The following is a 22,132-nucleotide window of genomic DNA, read 5'->3' as shown; positions in this document are numbered from 1 at the left end:
AAAAAAAAAACTATTTTCAGTAACCAAGACTACCAAGACTACAACGCACCCTTTCGCAGCTCACGCACCTCGTCAAGAGGATCTCAAGCCAAAGAAGCGGCCTCAAGGAGCAAGACACGCTCAGAATAATACAAGCACTGCTCACCAGCCGCATCACATACGGTATGCCGTACCTGGCTTTAAAGAACGCAGAGATCGAAAAGATCAACATCATGATAAGGAAGGCAATCAAAGTCGCCCTGGGACTCCCCCCCATGGCTTCTACTACACGTCTCCTTAAGATGGGCGTCCACAACACGTGGCAAGAGCTCGCTGAAGCGCACAAAAACAGCCAACTGGAACGACTCAAGCTTACACCCACCGGGAGATCAGTACTCCGACACCTGAACTACAGTGAGACGTACGTCGCAGACACGGACAAGAAAGAACGAATTCCATCGGACGTTCGAGAGTCCCTCTGCATTGCACCCATCCCGCGCAACATGCATCCCATATACCACAAGAGTAGAAGGCAAGCTAGAGCCAACGCCATCAAACGAAGATTCAAGCAAGACCCAGACGCCCGCTACACCGACGCGGCCAAGTATCCGCATCGAAACGCATACGCTCTCAGCGTCGTAGACTCCCGAGGCCGCGAGTTAGCATCGGCAACCGTCAAGGCACGCAACCCGGAAACGGCGGAAGAAGCGGCAATCGCTCTCGCCACCACCACATGCACAGACGCAGCAGTCATTTTCACCGACTCTCAGGCCGCCTGTAGAAATTTCTCGAGGGGCCGCATCTCGGCTGATGCACTCAAGGTACTGCAACGACGTAGCACTCCGCTCCCGTACACCTGCGTAACGTGGGTACCCGGACACGAGGGGCTAGAGGGGAACGAAGCGGCCCACACCGCTGCCCGCGAGCACGTCAGCCGGGCTCCCCTCGCTCAGTAACGGCTAAAAGGAAACACTGCTTATACCTTCTTCTCACCATTTACTTTCTTGCTGGGACGACGAAGCGCAATAAAACCGACACATTCGTGTCGAAGCAGGTATCCTGGGCGCTTCCATGCTGTTGCGCAATCATGGTAACCGGTTGGAGTCGTACCGGTAAGCTTACCGGAGCCCGGTAAACTCCGCGCATTGACAATCGTGGCGGCTAGTATCGCTAATGGCAAGACGGTAACGCTATGCTAAATCTTGCCTACAATGGCGTCAACTCCGCACGTGTGCACGCCAGCTAACATGTAATAAGGGGCACACATCTGAATTTGCAAGCAAGCGCTGTCATACCTCTGGACCCTAATTTACAACTTCGCCTTCTGTCCGACCTCTCAAGACGTGACCCCAGCCTTCTTACCCACCTCTGGCTTGGAATAACAATTCAAACGGCCTACTCTTCAACGATTTGTATGGGCAATAGCCCACTTTCTGAATTTTGGGCATGTGTTTCTGTTCGAGTGCCCTGCTTTGAATGGGGAAGAAGCAGCGCTCTCAACCAAGCTAGACAAACTGTACCAGCGCCCATTCACAAAAAAAAAAAATGTCACAGTTTCGCCCTAAGGGCGAAGCAATGAATGCGATAGCAACACAGCAATGTCATACGAAGTAAGGTGAGCGGCTTTGGTAGCAACAACACGCAGAACTGTTGTCGACGCCATCGGCGTTTTGCCCGCGTTAGCTCAAAATGCGTGCGGCGTTGGTGACTGTTGCTGGAGCCTCTGATATAAATAGGCACTTGGTGCCGCAGCTAAACGTCGCCTCCCTTCCCTCCCCCTCCCCCACGGCCTCTCGCGCGTCTGAAGAAGGCGCGTTTGCTCTACATATATGGTGATTGTAAAGGAGAAAAGAGACGCCTACTTCTGCAGCCCTTAAGCGAGCACGGCGCAGAACGCGCGTTTGTTCTCCGCCGCGCGTTCACTCCCCGTGAAAGACGCGCCCCTCGCGCCCTTTCACTCGCACATACAGCGTTCGGCGCGCGGCGACGATTTCATCTCCAAATGACGTCATACGGAACCTCACGGCGACGGCGACGGCGACGCCGACGGCAGAAATCTGCTTTTGAGTGTCCATATAATTGCTATCGCAATAAAACAAAACAAAATTATTGGGCACTGGCCTACACGAAGAATAACGCGAACCACTACAAAGGCGCTGCTGCGTTTCTTAAAACACACCGCACTGTGCGAAAAGTGTAACTGTGCACTGTGGGAGGTTTTATTCTGAGTAGGACATTGATATTGCTTATGACTCTATGTGGCGCCTTCAAGACTGTGTGACTGTGTTCATTCTTGTCTTCGTTTGCTTAGTTTTTTTCTTTGCTTTGAGTTTTTCGCATCTTCTTTTCCCCTTTTCCGCTATTTTCCGCTACAGTTTAGCCAACCGGATATATCCTCTGGCTGACCTCTGCGTCTTTCCTTTGCTTTTATCTGCAATTTCTTCATATTGCTTGGCGTCGGCTTTGTTGTCATCAGCACCGCTCTTTCTTCGTGTGCCGCCAATTTTGAATGACCTTATAGTCCATTGTCCAACCTCTTATCTCCCGATAAGCTAGGGGATACATCACTTGAAAGTCAGAGAAATGTGTTATCCTTGTGGTAAACTTGCCTAAAACCACGGAACACAATACTCGCTTTAGCCAATCAGTCGTATTGCCAAAGTCAACGTCCATCATAGCACGGATCTTAACAAAACTTTTGCTTTGATTATGAACTGAATTCGTTGTTTGAAGAAGCGGCCCATCCAACAATGCTTTGCGTCGTTGAATAAAAACTTTTGTTAAACGCAATTCGATAAACTAAGCATTACAGTCTAATTATTCGTGGAAAAAATAGCATTATCGCTGAATCTTTCGCAGGACGTAACGCTGGTGCGTTACGTCCTGCGCAGAGGAAGGCAATAGGTTATACTCGCTTGAGCCATAAACTTGGCGGCTGAATGAGACAATACTTACAACACTTCTTCAACGTTGAAATATTTTCTAGACTGTGCCGACACACCTTGCCAAGAGAGAGAGACGTTTTAATGGCAGAAAGGTGAAGAGGTCGGCCTGAGTGAAGTGCCTCTAGCCTGCTACTCCACACTGGGGAAGGGGGTTGGGGGAATAACAGAGATAGGATGTGAAGAGGAAGGATGATGCTGGTATGGTGAACACGATGAGTTCCCATCGTGGTGAACACGATGACTTCCCAGAACAGCACAGTCACCTTCGCGGGCAGAGGTAGATGCTACTACAGTGTAGCCAGAAGACTGTCTATAGCTTGCATAATTTTTGCAGCTGTTAGCGCCACTGGCGTATTTAAACCAGTCAGTAGCAGCTGCAGGGCGTCGATTATTTGACGCAGCATCGCTTTGATGAGAGTCCAACGGTGATTTTTCAGTGCATTGTCCTTGCTCGCGCTGACAGTCTAAGGCCCGTCTACGCTGCGGCAAGCATGGCCATATATTCGAATCCGGGCTTGTGAGGCTCGCTTGAAGCAATGGCTCGGAGAGATCGATCGAGGCCGATTGAACTACCTTCTGCTGGACCTGTGGAATTGGAGCCAAGGAGCTCTCGTTTGCACCTACAGCTTTCCCACGTCGCCGACGTGATCGTCTCCTCCGGTTTTTCACCAACGCTGCTGCGTCTTTGTGGGACATACTTGTCTTGCTCATTTGGTTCAGTATTTTTATCTCCTTTTTCTGTTTAGGGCAATCCTTGGAATTGGCCTCGTGGGGTCCACCACAATTCAAGCACTTCATTTCTTTTACTGTGCATGAAGATATGTCATGACTGCCGCCACAGCGGAGGCATGCCATCTGGCCTGTGCAGACAGCGCTGACATGGCCTAGCTTCAGGCACTTGTGACACTGCATTGGTCGGGGCACATAAGGACGCACCGGGTGCCTCACATAGCCCACCTTGACATGATCAGGTAGCGTGTGTCCCTCGAAAAGAAGCTTGACGCTCGTCGAGCGACCGAAGCGATGAAAGTCGAGGACCTTCACTGTTGAAGACAGAAGCCTTTGGAACTCTTCGTCGCTGATGTCAATCACGACATCGGAAATAACGCCTGCCCTAGTGTGACCACTGTGCACAATGAACGACCGGACTTCTATGTGTCCTAGTATGCGCACGGTTTTCAATTTTTCTAGGGCGGCTTGCGTCGCTACTTCCACTGTGACTACGTTTTTTCTGGTGTTGAAGCGCACTTCGTTAATTTCTTTCGGAGCCACATTACCAAAATAGGTGTTGACTACCTGTCTGTGCACGGAATTTAAATTCTTAGACATGTCAAGAGGTACAAAAGCAATCCTGTAAGTCGGTGTAGGCGGCACATTGGGGCGCTGCTCACTCACATCTTTGGTTGTCCTGAAGTATTTCCTCTTCGGTCGCTTGCCCTCCACGACGGTGTAGTCGTTGTCGGAGTCCATAGGGTCACTGTTAGACAAATAGGAACCGGTCATCTCCATGTCGACGTGGCGAGTCTTACACTATATCACTGGGGGATAGAGTGCGAAGAGGCATGCTCGACGCAAGCGATGACGTGCCGGCTGTCATCGCTTCAGATGTCTTCTCGTCCAAGAAGCACAATTAAGCCTGCACTATGACAAAACTATCGCAGCAAGGCAAGAAGCTACGCTTGCTCAGTTCACTTCGTCTTCATCCTCCCCCACACCTTGCCAAAACACTTCTCTTCATTCGCACCCGACAATACTCTTAGGAGAAGAATACGTTGTCTTTCTTGCGGTTGATGTAGGGATAAGTCATGGATACAAGTGCCTTATCTAACAGCGTGAAAAAGTAACAAGGAAAGGACGATGATAGAGGCGGAGTGAAAAGAGCGGTTCCCAGTGCTCTTTTGACTCTGTCTAGATAGATAGATAGATAGATATGGATAGATAGATAGATAGATAGATAGATAGATAGACAGATCGATAGATATATATATAGATAGATAGATAGATAGATAGATAGATAGATAGATAGATAGATAGATAGATAGATAGTGGAAAGTGCATGAAGTAACCGACGATTGCTAGTTCTTAAAATCAGATAAATCTGTTCTTTATCTGACCTGTGGCACCGAAGTCTTGTATTTAGTTCCGGTTGGTGCAATGCGTTACATCCAGGAAACTTATGCTTATACGCCCTTTCATTCGCAGGTGCCTTTCCTGGATGCTGAAAAGTACATAAAACTGAAGGCCTACTACGATCGCCTGAAGGTGGAACTGCCGTACTTCGAAGCAGTGAACCGGCAAGGAATCTCCACCTTGGTGACCCTTTGCGCCGGTTTGAAATAGATTTCGGTGGCATTAATGTCACACCGTTGTGTGAGAATAAACACGTTCTATAAACCTGCACGCTCATTTTTTGGTAAGGTAGCTTCAGTTTCAAGTTTTATGCACTAGCGCTTCAAAAAAAAATCGTAATTATAAAAATATATCTCACTGGCTGTTGCTATTAAGACTAATTCCAGGAAATCGCAATGTTCCTGGGACATGTTTGCGCGCGTGAGCACATGGACAATGAAAGTAAACTTAACATGCCGTGGGTGATATTTCGCGATCGCTTGCAGGGGTGTGGTTTTATTACTCTAGAGGAGAGGCTTTGCGCTCAAAGTAGGAGACCAAAATACACCAAGACACAAACGCAAACTTTACACGGAGTTGTATTGGCGGGCTGGGTGAGGTTTATATGCACACATGATATGACGTACATTAGAAAACACATGATATGGCGTTACTGTAGAAAACTCTCGGCAGAACACATCTCACGACGAATTTGGATGTTAATGCGATTAGCATTGAAACAATGTAGCGATACACCATATTGCCGTCCCAAAACACGTCATTAATTGAACACGGTTCGTCGCTTGCAAATCCCTCAGGACATGCTACGTCATCTAACGGCGCTTCCACGAATTCCGCGCTTGGCATGAGTGTAAATATATATTCAGACAAGATTGCCTGAATCTCTACGACGCGGGTTCGATACCGCCCTACACCGAACAAAAGGGGAATGTTATTTTTATGTCATTGAAGAATTTCACATATTTAGCGGCACATACTCAGTGCCACCTACCCAGTGACCGAAGTTGGTGTCCAAATGTTTCGTTGAAGAGTTCAAAAGCAAACAGCAATAAAAACGGGATTCAACAGAAGCGCCGATTACCAACTGGAAATTTATGGGTTCCCGCACGGCGGCTTTCGAACCTTTGAAACATGTGTTGATTTTCTTTGTCCTGTCGGTTAGCGCTCCTCCAAAAGGTTGTTACACGTTCAAAGCAGTATCTTCCTGATTTTTAAATGCATCAGTTTTTATCAGTCTTCTTTTTCCTTTCATTTTCTGCCATCAGCATAGATGCACCAAAATGCTAAATTTTGAACCCTTTTAACCTAATTGTAAAGTGTCTTATACTTACAGCGGCATGCAAACCCAGTGACCAAAGTTGGCGTCAATGAGATTTATTGAATAGGGGCACTTTCAGTGAGCCATGTTGGAGTCGAAGAGGGCCATTTAGGAGTCGCACATGCCCAGTCACACAAGTTGGCTTGAAAAAAGTTTACCGAAGAGTGGTAAATACTCAGTGTGACCTACCCAATAGACCAAGTGTGTCCGACGATTCGTTTCGAAGCCCGTTCCGTTACCACAGAAGTTTAGTGTTCTATATTTTGGATCCTGGACTACGTAGTGATCTTAGTTGGCGTGAAAATGATTAAACATACCAAGAGACGGACGGACGGATGGATGGATGGATACTGGAAAGTTTTTGAAGTACCTAAAGAATGCTAATATTAATAATACAGTTGAAATTTTGCGCTTGTGTCTGTCTCTTCAGTTCTTTTGCCCCTAGTTGGCGCGCGAAGCCTTCCGTCATAAATTACATATACCAACACGTTCAAAGCAGTATCTTCCTGATTTTTAAATGCATCAGTTTTTATCAGTCTTCTTTTTCCTTTCATTTTCTGCCATTTTTTTAGTTTTGATAAAGAAATTCGAGATGAAGTAAAAAAAAAACGTGAACGCAGACACTTCATTGTTTTTTGCAAGACACAGCCGTGACCGTCGTGTCATCAGCATAGATTACGACTTAAGCGTCAGGTCCAACGTTAGCTATATGATAGATGAAGATAATGAACCGAAGTGGTTCCAAGTTGCTGCCTTGTGAGACGCTTTCGTAATCGGAGAATTCTGGATGATTTCATTTGACTAACAGGATACTTTGATTCGTACTTCACGTACAAACTTAAAGATCTAGAGCCACGCTAGTATAATCCCGATTAAAGTTGTTTGTATAAATTTATAGTGATCACTATATGAATACCTACCCTTAAGGTGTAAGTTTGGGAAAGGCACAATAATTGACGAAAGTATTCATCACGTTAAGATAGCAAATGTTATGAGTCAATACAATGTTGTTTCAACATCCCTATTGGGTGACCATAGGTATTCGTGGCGTCGAGCTTTGTCACGTTTAGGTACCATATGCTAGAGCTGCCATCTAAATAAAAAGAAATTAAATACGAATGCTGTCAAGCACCCAGTTTAGAGTCACACACTGCACGCAAGGCTGGTACGAAAGACGGGTGTAGTTGTTCAAAGGCCGGTAGTTCTTGTTCAAAGAACACTGCAAACATTCAATACACTCCGCACTGTACGTGATCTGATTCTTCATCAACGTATCTGTTAGCCTTGGCAAGACTAATAATACGGTAAGGGGCAAGTGCGTGTCCTTTGCTTTAGCGACGTCATTTATCAATGCTTACGTGTGCTGTCGTAGTCGACACAACACGCTTTCCAATTATCAGAGAAGTTTACCAATAAAATGAGCACAATAAACGTTAAACCCATGGTGTATTCATCGGAATGACACTATATGTTGCTGAAAAGAAAAAAACAAGAAACGTTTCATAAATATAGACATAAGAACCTGTAGCTTAAGCACAGATGTTGCCCCACATGTACGAAGCGCGCTTCAGGATATGACCTATATCCGAATGTATGACTGCGCGCCTCCCTTTATAAAAATTAATTGTTGGTCTGCTACACTGAATGGAGAGGAGGTCAAACAGGCTCGAATCAACGGCGGCGTCATCCGGCCGACAACGGGCGCCGGCCTCCCTCAACGGAAGTCAGCCCTCCTCGCGCCAGTCTCTCCGCCAGATTATTCCACAGGTTTCGTGTACTTTTCCAGGTATTACATTCCAGGCGGCGATATCGTCTACGCTCGCGTTACGGCATATTAGAAAGTTTTGCCGATTACACGACCTACCGAAGACCTCCACGACTTCTTGCGAGCCCGCGGCATTGACGAAAAGTCGAGGAGGGCAATGACGATCGAACTGTACGCGATTGAGACGAGAGAGCCGTGCATCTTCATCAGGATGCTCGCTAATCATATTGGCATTGACGTCAAACTGAAGGCTCTAGATTACGACAAGCAGGAACACCTGTCTGCCGAGTACGCCAAGGTGAGTGTCGTAATTATTTGAGGAAGATTGACAACTTGAAAAGTTTGACAACTAGGATAGATAACCGATGGACCATTAGAGTTACACAATGGATACCTAGAGAAAGCAAATCCAGTCGAGGACGGCAGAAAACTAGGTAGGTTGATGAAGTTAGCAAATTTGCAGGCGCAAGTTGGAATCAGCTAGCGCAAGACAGGGGCATACTTGGAGATCGCAGGGAGAGGCCTTCGTTCTGCAGTGGACATAAATATAGGCTGATGATGATGATGAAAAGTTTCTGTAAAATATTTTGGCCAAGTCGCCCATCCTCAGTTTCATTCGGCAAGAAAAGAAATCAGAGTGGGCTTGAATTACCCGCAACTTACTGGAAGAGGGTGTGCACGAAACACCCTGTGGTAAATTCACCGATTACTATATCTTCAATCACGGCCACTCGAACAATTTCGTTGAAATATAAGCGGCTGAGATGCTACATCAGAAGGGGACGGCGACCAAACGTTGTAGGAATACGTGGGCGCAATCCCGATGCAGATCAAGTATAAGGACACATATTCTTTCAAATAGGAATGAATTCAAAAGCTGTTATCTTACCATAAGTATCAGCCTGATTAAGTCCCCTGCAGCAAGAAGGCCTCGCTCGGTGATTGGCAGTTGCGTCGAATTATGTAAGACGGCATAACATGTTTAACGTGCGACTGGAACAATTCAGGCAAGGGGCGGCTTCCAGAGGCTCGGGGGCATGCACGCAAAACCTGCCAAATGCAATACAACCTTGCGATCACTCGTAAAAATTAAATGTGGGTTTAGGTTTTTTGTGCAATTCGAATTCTGAAACGCAAAACTTTTCACGCACTGGAGCTCATAAACCCTTTTCGGATATTTCACTTTCACTTTATTGCCTCATTTCGGTGCCCCCTAAACCCAATCGCTGTAGAAGAGGGCGCAGAGTTAGTCTGGAAAAAATTGTGACGCAAGTTTGAATGCACAATTAAATCAGAGTAGCCCCTGTTTCACGGTTTTCTTCAATAGAAAAAGAAAGTACATGACCGCTGGAAGCCATTATCTCTATAGGTGTAGCGAAATCGGTTTGGAGAAGGCCTCTTGAATAAGCTGCAATGAATGAAGGGCTGAAGTAGTTGCTTTTGCACATGAAGACCTCAACGCAAAAATAGTGGTCGCTGTGAAAAAAAAAAACACTACAGGAACGTGATTTGTCTTCACTAATAGTAGTGAAGTGTATTTTGGCGTGGCTATAGTCAATTTATTTTCACAGCCACCTCATTCAGTTGCACTAATAGCTTTCTGTTTCTATTTTCTTTGGCGTCCGAGATGCAACTGAGCAGTGGCAGTTATACAACACCGTGTATCATTTCTTTTCAAATCGCTTGAAGGCAGGGTAGTTGGTAAAACTTCAAGAACGGGGGTATGTGGAATCGCGAATGTTTTGGCACGATCATTTGAGAAAGTGCGTAACTACTTTTTGTCACTTCCTTTCCATAACTAAAGCATTACTCAAAAGCAAGTGCAATGCAATAACAACAGCGAACTGGTTTTAGAGAGCATGACCGACCAAATACACAATATACTTAAGCATGGAAAAGGTCTAACATACCAAATATGAAACCTTTTCCTTACCGAAGGTGGTATAGGCACGTAAATGTGTGTTTCCGAATACACGATTCAAACCAAGCGCAGAAATCTACACAGAACTCGCTCTAAGGGAGCCGTGGGGGCCACAGTGACGTGTTTGAATGCACTGTGCAAGGCAGCGGCATCTCTTGCTGATGTATAAGGGCCACAGTTACCTCCGAGATTTCCACCATGCCAACACCGTGTTGTTGGTCTCGGAGGGCACGTCGACGCAGTTGTGTTTCACGCGATGCTCACTACGTGCCGCCACGTGAGTGCGCTCAATAGGGAGCCTACATCCTACATGCAACGCCGTTTTTGCATGTAGGCTCTCTAGCGCCGAATTATGCTCCTCTATACCGCGCTCCTTCAAGTTAGCCTTCACTTCGTATTGACCCTTATCGCAGATCAGTTTGCGGTAGAGAAACGAGCTGGCGGTTTCGGCGTAGCGCTGCTAAAGCCTCTTCATGTCACGGGGCTTTAAGTGCCGCAAGTTCGTTCAGCGAAACGCACTAATACTAGAGTGTACTAGAATACGGTTGAGTGGAACGAGCGGATGGAGCGGCGCATGCTTTGCAGTCAGGCGCCAGCGTGGAAAAATACTGTGGCGGCGCTGCGATCGAAGTGGATTGGGCCGCATCAAGATCGCGCCGTTGGAAACTGCTGGCGATATACTGCTCGGCAGAGCCATTCGTACTACTTCGCGCGCTGGTATTTGCGTTCTAACCGCTCAAATGGTGTCCATATTTGCATATGATATCTATTTATGCCTTAAGAATAAATTCCTTTCTTTCTCTTCTTTATTTTATATAATTTTTAATGCAGCTCGGTGATTGCGCTTGGCCGCAGTGTCGGCTTTCATTCTACTACAGTTATTGTACGGTTCCCATTGGAGAACAAATATTTTTCTCGTTCTTCAAGCAGAATGTATCTTTCGTGTATATTGTTACGGGGAAAAGGAATAAGAAATGTATTTACAGTGTATTTACAAGACTGGCAGCGGCTGACAAGATCATAGTAAGCACGCGAAGTCCCGAGCTTCGTCTTCTTCAAGTGCTCTCAAAACGTCTTCTTCATCGCTCTGTCACATGACCCCCGGCGGCTGAAGCAACGACCCGGTGCTGGTTAGGAGGCGTTGGAGTGATACGGCTTAAGACGCGCGACGTGGACTACGTCGGAACGAGGCTGAGCCACGGTGGGGTCAAGAGGGGCGATTTCGTAGGTGACGTCGGTTACTTGACGCAAGACGCGGTAAGGACCAGAGTAGCGTGAAAGCAACTTCTCCGAGAGGCCAACGCGTCGCGACGGAGACCAAAGGAGAACCAGGGCGCCCGGTGTGTAGTGGGCGTCACGATGGCGGGTGTCATATAAGCGCCGCTGATTTTCCTGCGAGTCCACAAGTCGAAGTCGGGCAATATGGCGTGCCTCTTGTGCCTGGATTATGGCGTCCCGGGCGTACTCTGATGTGAAATACAGGCTATCAGGCAGGAGGGTGTCGAAAGGTAGCGTAGGGTCGCGGCCAAACAAGAGGAAGAATGGAGAGAAGCCTGCGGTATCGTGGCGAGAAGAATTGTAGGCAAAGGTAACGAATGGTAATGCAACGTCCCAGTCGCGATGGTCAGCGGAGACATACATGGATAGCATCTCAGTGAGGGTCCGGTTGAGACGCTCGGTTAGACCATTCGTTTGTGGATGGTAAGCAGTAGCAAGTTTGTGTTTAGTCGCGCACGAGTGTAGAATGTCATTAACAACTTTCGAAAGAAAGTAGCGGCCTCGGTCGGTAAGGAGCTGTCGAGGGGCACCGTGGTGAAGGATGACGTTTTCTAGTATAAAATCGGCGACATCGGTTGCACAGCTTGTCGGAAGAGCCCGTGTGATTGCGTATCGCGTGGCGTAATCTGTTGCTACAGCAATCCACTTATTTCCCGAAACAGACGTAGGAAAAGGGCCTAAAAGATCAACGCCTACACGAAAGAATGGTTCTGAAGGCACGTCAAGTGGTTGAAGGCGGCCAGCAGGGAGCGTGGTCGGCTTTTTTCGTCGTTGACAAAGGTCACACGCAGCGACATAACGGCAGACGTCACGGTAAAGACCAGGCCAAAAAAAGCGCCGACGAACGCGGTCGTAAGTCCGTGACACGCCAAGGTGACCGGCAGTCGGCACATCATGAAGCTGGGCGAGAACAGTCCGGCGCAGATGCGAAGGGACAACTAAGAGTCGGTCAGGGCCGTCAGGGCGCATGTTACAGCGGTACAAGACGCCATCGTGGAGTTCAAACATTCGAAGGGAAGGGTCGGGCGTCGTTGAAGTCAGCCGTTGAATAAGGTGTTTTAAGAAGTCATCCCGGCGTTGTTCCGCTCCGATATCGTCAAAAGCACTCAAAGAGAGAACGGTGACAGGAATGCCGGCCATAGAAACGTCAGGTGGGTCGACAGGATGGCGCGACAAGCAGTCCGCATCTTGGTGTAACCGGCCTGTCTTGTATACAACTGAGTAGTTGTATTCTTGAAGGCGCAGAGCCCATCGGCTAAGGCGCCCAGAAGGATCTTTCAGAGATGAAAGCCAACACAGAGCATGGTGGTCAGTAATGACTGTGAATTGCCGGCCGTACAAATAGGGGCGGAATTTTCCCACTGCCCAAACGAGAGCCAGACACTCGCGCTCAGTGATGGAATATTTGCGCTCAGCAGGGGAAAGAAGGCGGCTGGCGTAAGCAATAACACGGTCTCGTCCTTGTTGTTTCTGGGCCAGGATAGCTCCAATACCATGGCCGCTGGCATCGGTACGGACTTCTGTTGGAGCTGACGCGTCAAAGTGAGCGAGAATGGGAGGGGAAGTAAGCAGCCGGATCAGCTCAGTGAAAGCACGAGCTTGCTCACAGCCCCAAATGAAGGCAGCGTCGTTCTTGAGGAGCTGAGTAAGAGGGCGTGCAACGTCCGCAAAATTGCGGACAAACCGACGAAAGTAGGAGCAGAGGCCCAAGAAGCTGCGAACGTCCTTGGCGCACGTGGGCACGGGAAAGTCTTTCACTGCCCGGATTTTATCTTGATCAGGACGGACACCCGAAGAATCGACGAGATGTCCGAGCACAGAAATTTCACGACGACCGAAGTGGCATTTGGACGAATTGAGTTGTAGCCCCGCCCGACGAAAAACAGATAGGACCGTCGATAGGCGTTCGAGGTGCGTCGCAAAGTGGGAGAAAAAACGATCAGATCGTCCAAGTAACAGAGGCAGATGGACCACTTGAAACCGTGTAGGAGGGCGTCCATCATTCTTTCAAATGTGGCTGGGGCATTACATAACCCGAAAGGCATGACTTTGAACTGATAGAGGCCGTCGGGAGTAATAAAAGCCGTTTTCTCACGGTCCATGTCATCGACGGCAATTTGCCAGTACCTGGAGCGAAGGTCTATGGACGAAAAATATTGTGCTCCATGGAGGCAATCAAGGGCATCGTCAATGCGTGGTAGCGGATAGACGTCCTTCTTGGTTACCTTGTTTAGGTGCCGATAATCTACGCAAAATCGCCAACTGTTGTCCTTTTTCTTAACTAGGACAACAGGGGATGCCCATGGGCTACAAGAAGGTTCAATGATGTTACGAGAAAGCATCTTATCAACTTCGTGTTGGATGATGTCTCGCTCGGTAGCAGAGACGCGGTAGGGTCGCCGATGGATTGGGCTCGCATCCCCGGTGTTAATGCGGTGTTTCACAACAGATGTTTGTCCGAGAGGACGGTCTCCAAGGTCGAATAAGTCCCAGTACGAGGCAAGGAGGCAACGTAGTTCATTGGCACACTGGGGCGGAAGGTCGGGCGCGATCATTTTCATTAGGGCATTCAAGTCTGAAGGGGCAGGAGGCACAGCAAGAGTTGCACACGAGGAGTCGTCAGCATTTAAACCCGAAATCTGGTAGTCTTCGGCCGGCGTGATTTGCGCAAGTGATATGCCGCGCGGGAGAACTTGTGCACTAAGTCCAAAGTTCACTAGCGGAAGACAGGACGTGTTGTCCGTAATGGTAATGACGGTGTGAGGAAATGCGACGTTATGCGAGAGCAGGACATCCGGATTAGGAGATACGATGTAGTCACCGTCTGGAATGGGCGGAAAGGGTGAAACACCTATGTAGGTAACGGCAAGGTGAGGGAGGCGAATATGCTCTGTGGAACATAGCCGGATCGGAGCACTATCGGGGGGATCAATAGCAACAGGTAGAGCGAGTTGCACAACACCAGCAGAACAGTCTATCAAGGCGGAATGGGCTGAGAGAAAGTCAAGTCCCAGGATTAGGTCGTGAGGGCAGTGTTCTAGGACATAGAATAAAACAGAAGTATGATGATCGGCGACACTCACACGAGCTGGACACATGCCAATAACGGCCGGCGTTCCCCCGTCGGCGACTCGGAGCACAGGCGACGGGGCAGGAGTGAGGACTTTCTTGAGACGATGGCGAAGCTGAGCACCCATGACAGATACGTGCGCGCCAGTGTCAATCAGAGCCGTAACAGGTACACCATCCACGTTCACTTTGATGAGGTTCCGATTTGTAGGCAGGGTCAGAAGAGGATTTTGGCGTCGGGGCGGTATAGCAGCATCACCTCTAGGTGCTGCACCTGTTAGTTTTCCGAAAGCGTGCGCTGGAAGGAGCTGGGCGACGGTGACCGACGCGATGGGGGCGAGCGGGAGGAGCGGCGATGTGGCGAAGGAGAGCGGCTAGAGCGGGCTGGCCGAGAGGAGTCGCCAGGAGTTACTGGTTGTATGCGCGGTGGGAAGCGAGAAGCAGCATGAGGCGGGCGGTCGGATGGCAGATAGGGCCAAGGGGTCGAATTCCACGAAGAGCGGCAGTGACGTGAAATGTGACCGATACGGCCACAAGTGAAGCATATTGGCCTGTCGTCGGGAGTGCGCCATTCAGTCGGGTTGCGATACCGCGGAGGGGCATTCATGTTGCGAGGGCGCATGGCAGAGGCGGACGAAGCGTAGTCAGGCCGATTAACGGAGCAGACATTCGTCAAGCCAACGTTGGCCAATTCCTGGCGTACGACGGTCTGGATCAGGGAAACGGTGGACTGGCAATTGTTGGAGCCAAGGGTTGGGGTTTGGATAGGAGATGCGGCCTCGATTTCACGCCGGATGATGTGGACGATGTCATCAGAGCGATTGGGTGTGGGCAGACTGCGGAGGTCTTCGCAGGTGGACGTAGCAGCCGTGTTGGGGAGGCGGGTAAACGGGTGGGCAATGCGGCGGCTCTTGGCTTCTTCAAACCGCCTGCATTCGGTAATGATGGCTTGTACAGTAGAAGAATTCTTAAAGACGAGGAGGTGAAAGGCGTCATCTGCTATGCCCTTAATGACATGTGCGACCTTATCAGCTTCGGACATTCTCGGATCCACTTTGCGGCACAGAGCGAGCACGTCCTGGATGTATGTGAGGTAGGACTCAGTGCACGTCTGGACACGCGAAGCGAGGTCTTTTTGAGCGGCGCGCTGACGTCCAACAGGCTTGCCAAACAAATCCGTGAGCTTCTGTTTACAAATGTCCCAGGTGGTAAGTTCCTCTTCGTGGGTCTGAAACCAGACGAGTGCCGTTCCCGCGAGATAGAAGATCAAATTAGCCAGCATGGCGGTCTGGTTCCAATGGTTGCTCTTGCTCACCCGCTCATATAGTTGAAGCCAGTCTTCAACATCCGTGTTGTCAGTGCCGGAAAAGGTGCCGGGGTCGCGCGGTTGTGCCAGAATGACGGTTGGCGTGGGGGCCGACGAGCCCGAAGCATCCTCGCCTTGAGCTGGCATGGTAGATGCAGCCAAGGAGCGCCCGCTGCGTAAATCCGTCTTGAACTTGAGCCCGCAAACTCCACCAAGAATGTTACGGGGAAAAGGAATAAGAAATGTATTTACAGTGTATTTACAAGACTGGCAGCGGCTGACAAGATCATAGTAAGCACGCGAAGTCCCGAGCTTCGTCTTCTTCAAGTGCTCTCAAAACGTCTTCTTCATCGCTCTGTCACAATATTGTTGCGTATAGTTTTCCATCAGTAGGTCTTGCGAAACGCAGACGAATACACATATGTGACCTTCCTGCTTGCCGCTTCAAACAAGTAAAGCATATCTGACCCATCCGGCGCCTTGTATGCAGATTAACAGGAAGCATTGTTATAGATTAAAAAAAGGAGTAAACTGCAGCGCAACATTCCATTCAAGTTTCCACCGTCCTCGCGTAACAGAACGCCGCGTAATTGATACGAGGTCATTTATTACGGTCGGACCTCGAGCGCCGAAAATGGTTTTAGTTCATTCTATATGCTAATCTTTTGGCCGTAAGCCGTACATGGAATTTTTTTCCAGTTGATACTTCAAACATCAAAAAAGGAAGGAAAAGAAAGAAAGCCTGCGCGGTAGCCTAATTAGTGGCTATATCGTGGATACGGCGTTGCGCTGCTAAACTGGGTGGGGCTCGTGGGTTCAATCCAGGTCGCGGAATTCGATGGGAACGAAATGGAAAAAGACTCGTGTGCTTCTAATTAGGTGCACGTTAAAGAACCCCAGGTGGTGAAAACTAAATCTGGCGCCTCATAATCATATCGTGCTTTTGCCACGTAAAACTGAAGAATTTGTTTAAATTAAAACAAAGAAAAAGCAGGTGGCTGCGTTCTTTGCCTTTTTCTAGGGTTGTAAACAAAATAAATTATTCTTGAGTCGGATTTCCGAGCAAAACATGTTACGTTTATCCTATATTTCATACATAAATGTAATGCCGATCCCAAATGTATGACCGCTCAACTCAGCTGGTTGTATATTATAAACGGCTGTTTTCAGTTATCCAGTGCACTATCATAACGACCATGATGAAACAATTAAAGGAACGACATGTCTCACATACACGTAGAGATATGCGCAGATCTGTAGCGTTCGTTGAAGAAGACAAGTGTGGTACCACATGGGGCAACCAGTTCTAATGGGTTGCAAACACGGTGAGACTGTCAAAAAAATTCCCTTGTCTGAATCAAATTAGCAGATTTAGTGGATGCCCTTGATGGGGCGTTTATATTGAACGATAGCCAGGAACTTGTTAAGCAGGACTTCTTAACACCCGTGCGTTAATTCTCTCAGGAACTGCGCCTCTGCGCAACAGCTACAGCTCTCCGGAGAAACATTCGGTATAACAGTCCTCACTTGCATCGGTCACTCACCTTTGAGACTGCAATAGTGCTGCTATGGGTTACAGTCGAACGGAAAGAACTATTCGGCGTCGTACAGCATATCAATAGCACTTGCAGGTATATATATATATATATATATATATATATATATATATATATAATATGGCGTGGAGCAGAGGTAGAATACTCGGCTTCAAATCTGAAGGTCGTAAGTTTGAATCCTACTCCAGTCCACCACATTTTCAGGCATGGAGTGGTGCCTGACACCGGCAAGAAAAATATACTGCCGAGAGCTAGTGGGGCTGTACTAGTTCAGGTGCAACCAAACTAGGAAGGCCCACTAAGCTTCATCAAAGTCACTCCCTCACCAGAACAGGAATTTACCTCCCTGGTGAAGTATTCGGCCACTACCTCTCTCATGACTCCGTCGCAGGGAGAGGCCTTCGTCCTGCAGTGGACATAAAATATAGGCTGATGATGATATAATATGGTTTTGCCTGATATTAATATTATTTCTGCGAATGAGAGTTCTATGTGCCAGTATTCACTAAATCGTGTGTGTCTTACTGCAAACTCGTGCGTTTATTCCGGTCGGGAGTTCTCACTTTTTGAATAAGTGCATTTACAATATTTGTAATCTTTTCGCTTACATATATATCGTGAATATATATGTCTATGTACCCTTTGATTTAATTAAAAAGAAATGCACTGGTCATTCTTCGCGCCACGCAGTTAATAAACCTGGTTTATTTCACTCTAATATTGTTTTCTTAAATGATTGTCCTTGATCAATATCCACCAACAAGAAGCGCGCGTAAAATGGCACAATTTCAATTCTAACATTTTCTAACGTAGCCTTCATGTTGCAGAGCTACCAGTTACTTTTTGAAAACAGCGGTAAAAACAGCAGTTCACCTCGCTAAAACTACACTCGGTACCGATAGAGAGAGAGATAATAAACTTTAATCAAAAGACCACGCGAGCGTAGGTAGCTCCTCCGCTCTGCAGTGGGTGGTCCCCTCAGTCCAGGAGTCCAGCGGCCTTAGCTGCCCTTCTCGCTCGGTTGAACAGGTTGAGCTGGTCCGTCGAGGCGGAGCTGGACAGCGCTGCCTCCATTTGGTGCCGACCGTTAAGAGTCAGGGGCGCACCAAAGTAACTAAAACATAAAAAAAATGTACTGCACAGGCGTTCTGCGAGAAAAACTGGGCGTCCGCCAGCGTCCGTGTAGCTAATGCGCGCTCGCTAGCAGACGACGCGCTTGACAACGACAGCAAAATTGAAGACATCGCGTTGAAGACATGCCTCAAGTATATTTGTTTGGCAAAATGGTGTAAACATAAATTTGCAGTTGAAATAACGCACTATTTGAAGAGCGTACTATGTGTAATCGGCCTCATCAAGTAATAGACAGCGCCAGTATATACACAGGACCTACATCTGAAGCATACTACATCTGAAGATGTAGTATGCTTCCTTGCAAGAAATGAAATCTTGCAGAAGAATGCTTTTTCAATAGATATCAAAGATCTGTATTATTCGATACCACAAAACGCCCTTCTAACTACCGTAGCAGACTTCATAGACAGCTACGGGGTGGTGGCCTTCCAAAATGCTGCAGGTATAGCCGTAAGCTCGTTCTTGGAACTGCTAAGCACCTACCTTGGCTCTACTCATGTTGAATGGAAGGGAGACACTTTTTTACAGAAGGACGGCATCTGCATTGGATCTTGCATTGCTCCCGTTCTGAGTGACATCTTTTTAGTGAAATTAGACAGGCTGTTGCAACAGCGCCTATCAGCCATGCATGTAATACGTGCGTTTAGATTTGTTGATGATTTTTAGTGGTCTTAGAGTGTGACGAAGAAGACCTGCAAAAGCTGTCTTCCGAGATAATTTCAGTCTTTAGTGAGTGCCTAGCACCTTTAGTAATAACTTACGAGCTTCCAGTTGACTGTCATTGACGTTTTCTTGATTTAGGGCTGCATTTCTCATCCAAACATGTCTGCTGGGAGTTCCAGCCTAGAGCAAAGAAACCAATTTTGATGTTTCATTCTTCTCATTCAAAGCTCGTAAAGCGTGGTATAGTTCACTCATCCTTTGACAATGCCTTAAAGAAATCATGCGTTCATCGCATGAGAAGAAGTTTCGACGAGCAAGTACGTCGCCTAACTGAAGCGGGGTATCCGCGAACATTGCTCTCTGCAGTTGCAGAAAAGATGCTCAGACTCAAGAAGCAAGGCAATAACGCCAACCATGCGGGAGCACAACAAGGCACGAAGAATGTGTCCGCCATTCCCTACATACATTCTATTTCGCATAACCTGAAGAAAGTAGTGGAAAGGGCAGGAGTAAAAGTTGTTTTTACCGCACCGGAAAAGCGCGCAAAAATGTGCAGAGCGGTTAATGAAGGAAGCAAGGCATCTGTATGTACCACGAATCATCGAGATAAACCTGTGCACTGCGCGAAAAACGTGGTCTATTCAATTCCTTTGAATTGCGGTGCGTCTTACATAGGCCAAACGGGAAGGTGCCTAAATGAGAGATTGAAATAACATAAGTACAACACAACAAAGACAATATCAGGACATCTAGGCATTCATTGTAGGGACTGCGGCGGCGCTGCTTTAATGGAAAATACCAGCATCATGTTCAAATCAGCAGACAGAATAACAAGCGAGATTGTTGAAGCCCTGGAAATAAAAAAGCTGGATGAGTCCTGTGTTAGCATGCCCTCCGTCATACTCTCGGATAAGGATATCAGATTCCTTACTAGAACCCCATTTCGCGCGCAGTAGGCTTGGCCATGTGATGCAAGTGACAGTTTCCTTTTTGTGTTTATTCATGTTCAGCCAGTGTACATATTCTGCGCTTTTTGTGAATAAACCTTCAGTTGTTAGTGCGCCCTGTGTCTGTCTCGTTACTCGTCGTTTGGTCCTGTGTATATTCTGGCGCTGTCTATTACTTGATGATGAAGAACCAACTAGCCCAAAAACACGTCCCTACTAATCGGCCTCGGCGCCCGCAGCGAAAATACCTTGAATATGCCGCGGAGCGTGCCTCCGCCCCAATCCAGTTCACGCGCAGCGCCCTCGCACAATTTTTCCACAGACGGCCCCTCAGCAGGAGAGCAACGTTCGGCCCACTCGACCATTGTCTAGTACACTCTACTAATACAAAACCATTACCGCTTCTGCCCTGCTATTGTCCTACTGTCGGAAATGGAACTGAGTGTTCGCTAACGCACTCTGCTCCATTCATACTGCAAAGCGTGGAATGGTAGAGGGAAGATGTGTGTAGTTGTTGGCAGCAAAAATAGTGACTGGCATATTAAGAAATAGATTGAATCTTTGTGACTAAGTCCACGGACCGCTGCTTCATAAGGACTACCTGTGTTGCCGGGCCTTCGGGTTGCACGGCTTTCATCGAGGATTGAAAAAAATTCATTCATCCGTCAACATTGTATGGCTAACTTCCAAACAAAGGCCATCAACTTCGGCAAGAGTGAGTGCTGCCGCTTCCTGTCTTAGTAAGTACGCCCATTCTAACGCCCATGTAATAAAAGTATCTCTATGGGCGCACTTTTTATTCAATGCCCTGAAGCATGGGTAATGGGCAACATATACAGCGAACGAATGTTCAAAGCCCGACTTTTTGTGATGGCCCACAGGGTAAGCGAGTGACTAACAATAAAACGTCTTTGCTACAAGCTATTACAAAAAAAAGAACATCTACCTTCCGAGCCTTGTGCGCGGCAAGAATAAACCTACCACAACTGAGCACACTCACAAACATTTAGGCAAAAGAAACAATCTGACAGTGAGCGCACCAAAGAACCTTACTAGGTCAGATACGTGACAAGGCGATGTTTTAAAGTGTTTGCCATATACAGAACGGCAAGCAAAGCACTCGTCAAGATTTAATTCATAAGTGGCAAGGTTCGACAGCTTGGAATACATTTCCAGCCCCGTTTTATTACAAGCGCCATATACGTTGTTCGCGCCGTTTCGACAAGCCGTAATGAGCTCCGAAAGTGCTTACATGTCCTCTGAAGCTGTGGCCAAGGATACATGGCGTCCGCCCAATAGCCGTCGACGATACACACTGAAACAGAGGTTTGCATAGCCACACGGGCGACATGCGCATCCGTTGTAAACACGGATGTAACGGAGGTAGCTGAGGCAAGCAATGGATGCGTCACCACGTGATTAAACATGGAGGCGCCCACGGCATCGCCGTAAAAAGGGTCAGATACCTTTTTTAAGGGCTACGCCATATTGCGTAGGCAGTGGCGCCATCCATGGGCTCAGCATACTGGCATGAGCGAGCGCTCCGTGTTGTATGCCAGGTATACGCCCGGCGGCAGATTGAGGTGGTTGTTCTATAGCGCTCGAGCATTCTATAAAGTATGACCTGGCTTCGTCTAAGTGGGAAACCATTGTGTGGGATTTATTGAAGTGAAGCCGACATTTCCGGAGTTTCTGGGGGCATGGAGGCGGATGGAGCAACCAGCGTGATGTGTGCCTGCGTGTTTGAGCCTACAAGCAAGCCTTGGAAATTAGGTCTTTATTTCTGAAAATTTGTTTCACGAATGTCACCTTACGGCAGAATTGTCATTGTAATCCATGCTGTCGCTTAGCCACAATGAGTAGTTACGAAATGTAGGACGATCCTAACAGCGTATGTACCCTTCTGTTGCGAAATAATATGTGCTGTTTACTTTGACAAGAGCTCAAATTGTTGTTAGTTGATATATTGCGCTACTACTTTGTTTCGTGGAAGAGGTTTCCGCCCAAGAATAAAATAGTTTTTGTCACTAATAACAGTTTATTGAAACACATTTGTCGCGTGGCCAAGCGACTGGCTGCAGACTGCCCGAGCGCCTGAAGCAGTGGTAGATGCTGGGTTCA

At 47.7% G+C, this 22,132-nt stretch overlaps 2 protein-coding genes across 2 annotated transcripts in view; both read left to right on the top strand.

The window, feature by feature from the left end:
- LOC119445778 (glutathione S-transferase 1-like) overlaps positions 1 to 22,132 on the top strand; it is a 603,258-nt gene that overhangs the window by 30,641 nt on the left and 550,485 nt on the right. The window contains exon 5 of the mRNA XM_037710055.2: positions 5,127 to 5,292. Within this exon, the coding sequence (XP_037565983.1) occupies positions 5,127 to 5,264 (138 nt within the window). The 3' untranslated portion in view covers positions 5,265 to 5,292. The remainder of the gene's footprint in view (positions 1 to 5,126; positions 5,293 to 22,132) is intronic.
- Positions 8,190 to 22,132, top strand: part of LOC119445779 (glutathione S-transferase 1-1-like) — a 36,421-nt gene continuing 22,478 nt past the window's right edge. The window contains exon 1 of the mRNA XM_037710056.2: positions 8,190 to 8,435. Within this exon, the coding sequence (XP_037565984.1) occupies positions 8,295 to 8,435 (141 nt within the window). The 5' untranslated portion in view covers positions 8,190 to 8,294. The remainder of the gene's footprint in view (positions 8,436 to 22,132) is intronic.

The sequence above is a fragment of the Dermacentor silvarum genome, chromosome 3 (genome assembly GCF_013339745.2).
Source record: "Dermacentor silvarum isolate Dsil-2018 chromosome 3, BIME_Dsil_1.4, whole genome shotgun sequence".
NCBI lineage: Eukaryota > Metazoa > Arthropoda > Arachnida > Ixodida > Ixodidae > Dermacentor > Dermacentor silvarum.
The sequence above is the reverse complement of the archived record's forward strand: the minus strand, read 5'-3'. Positions and strand labels throughout refer to the sequence as shown.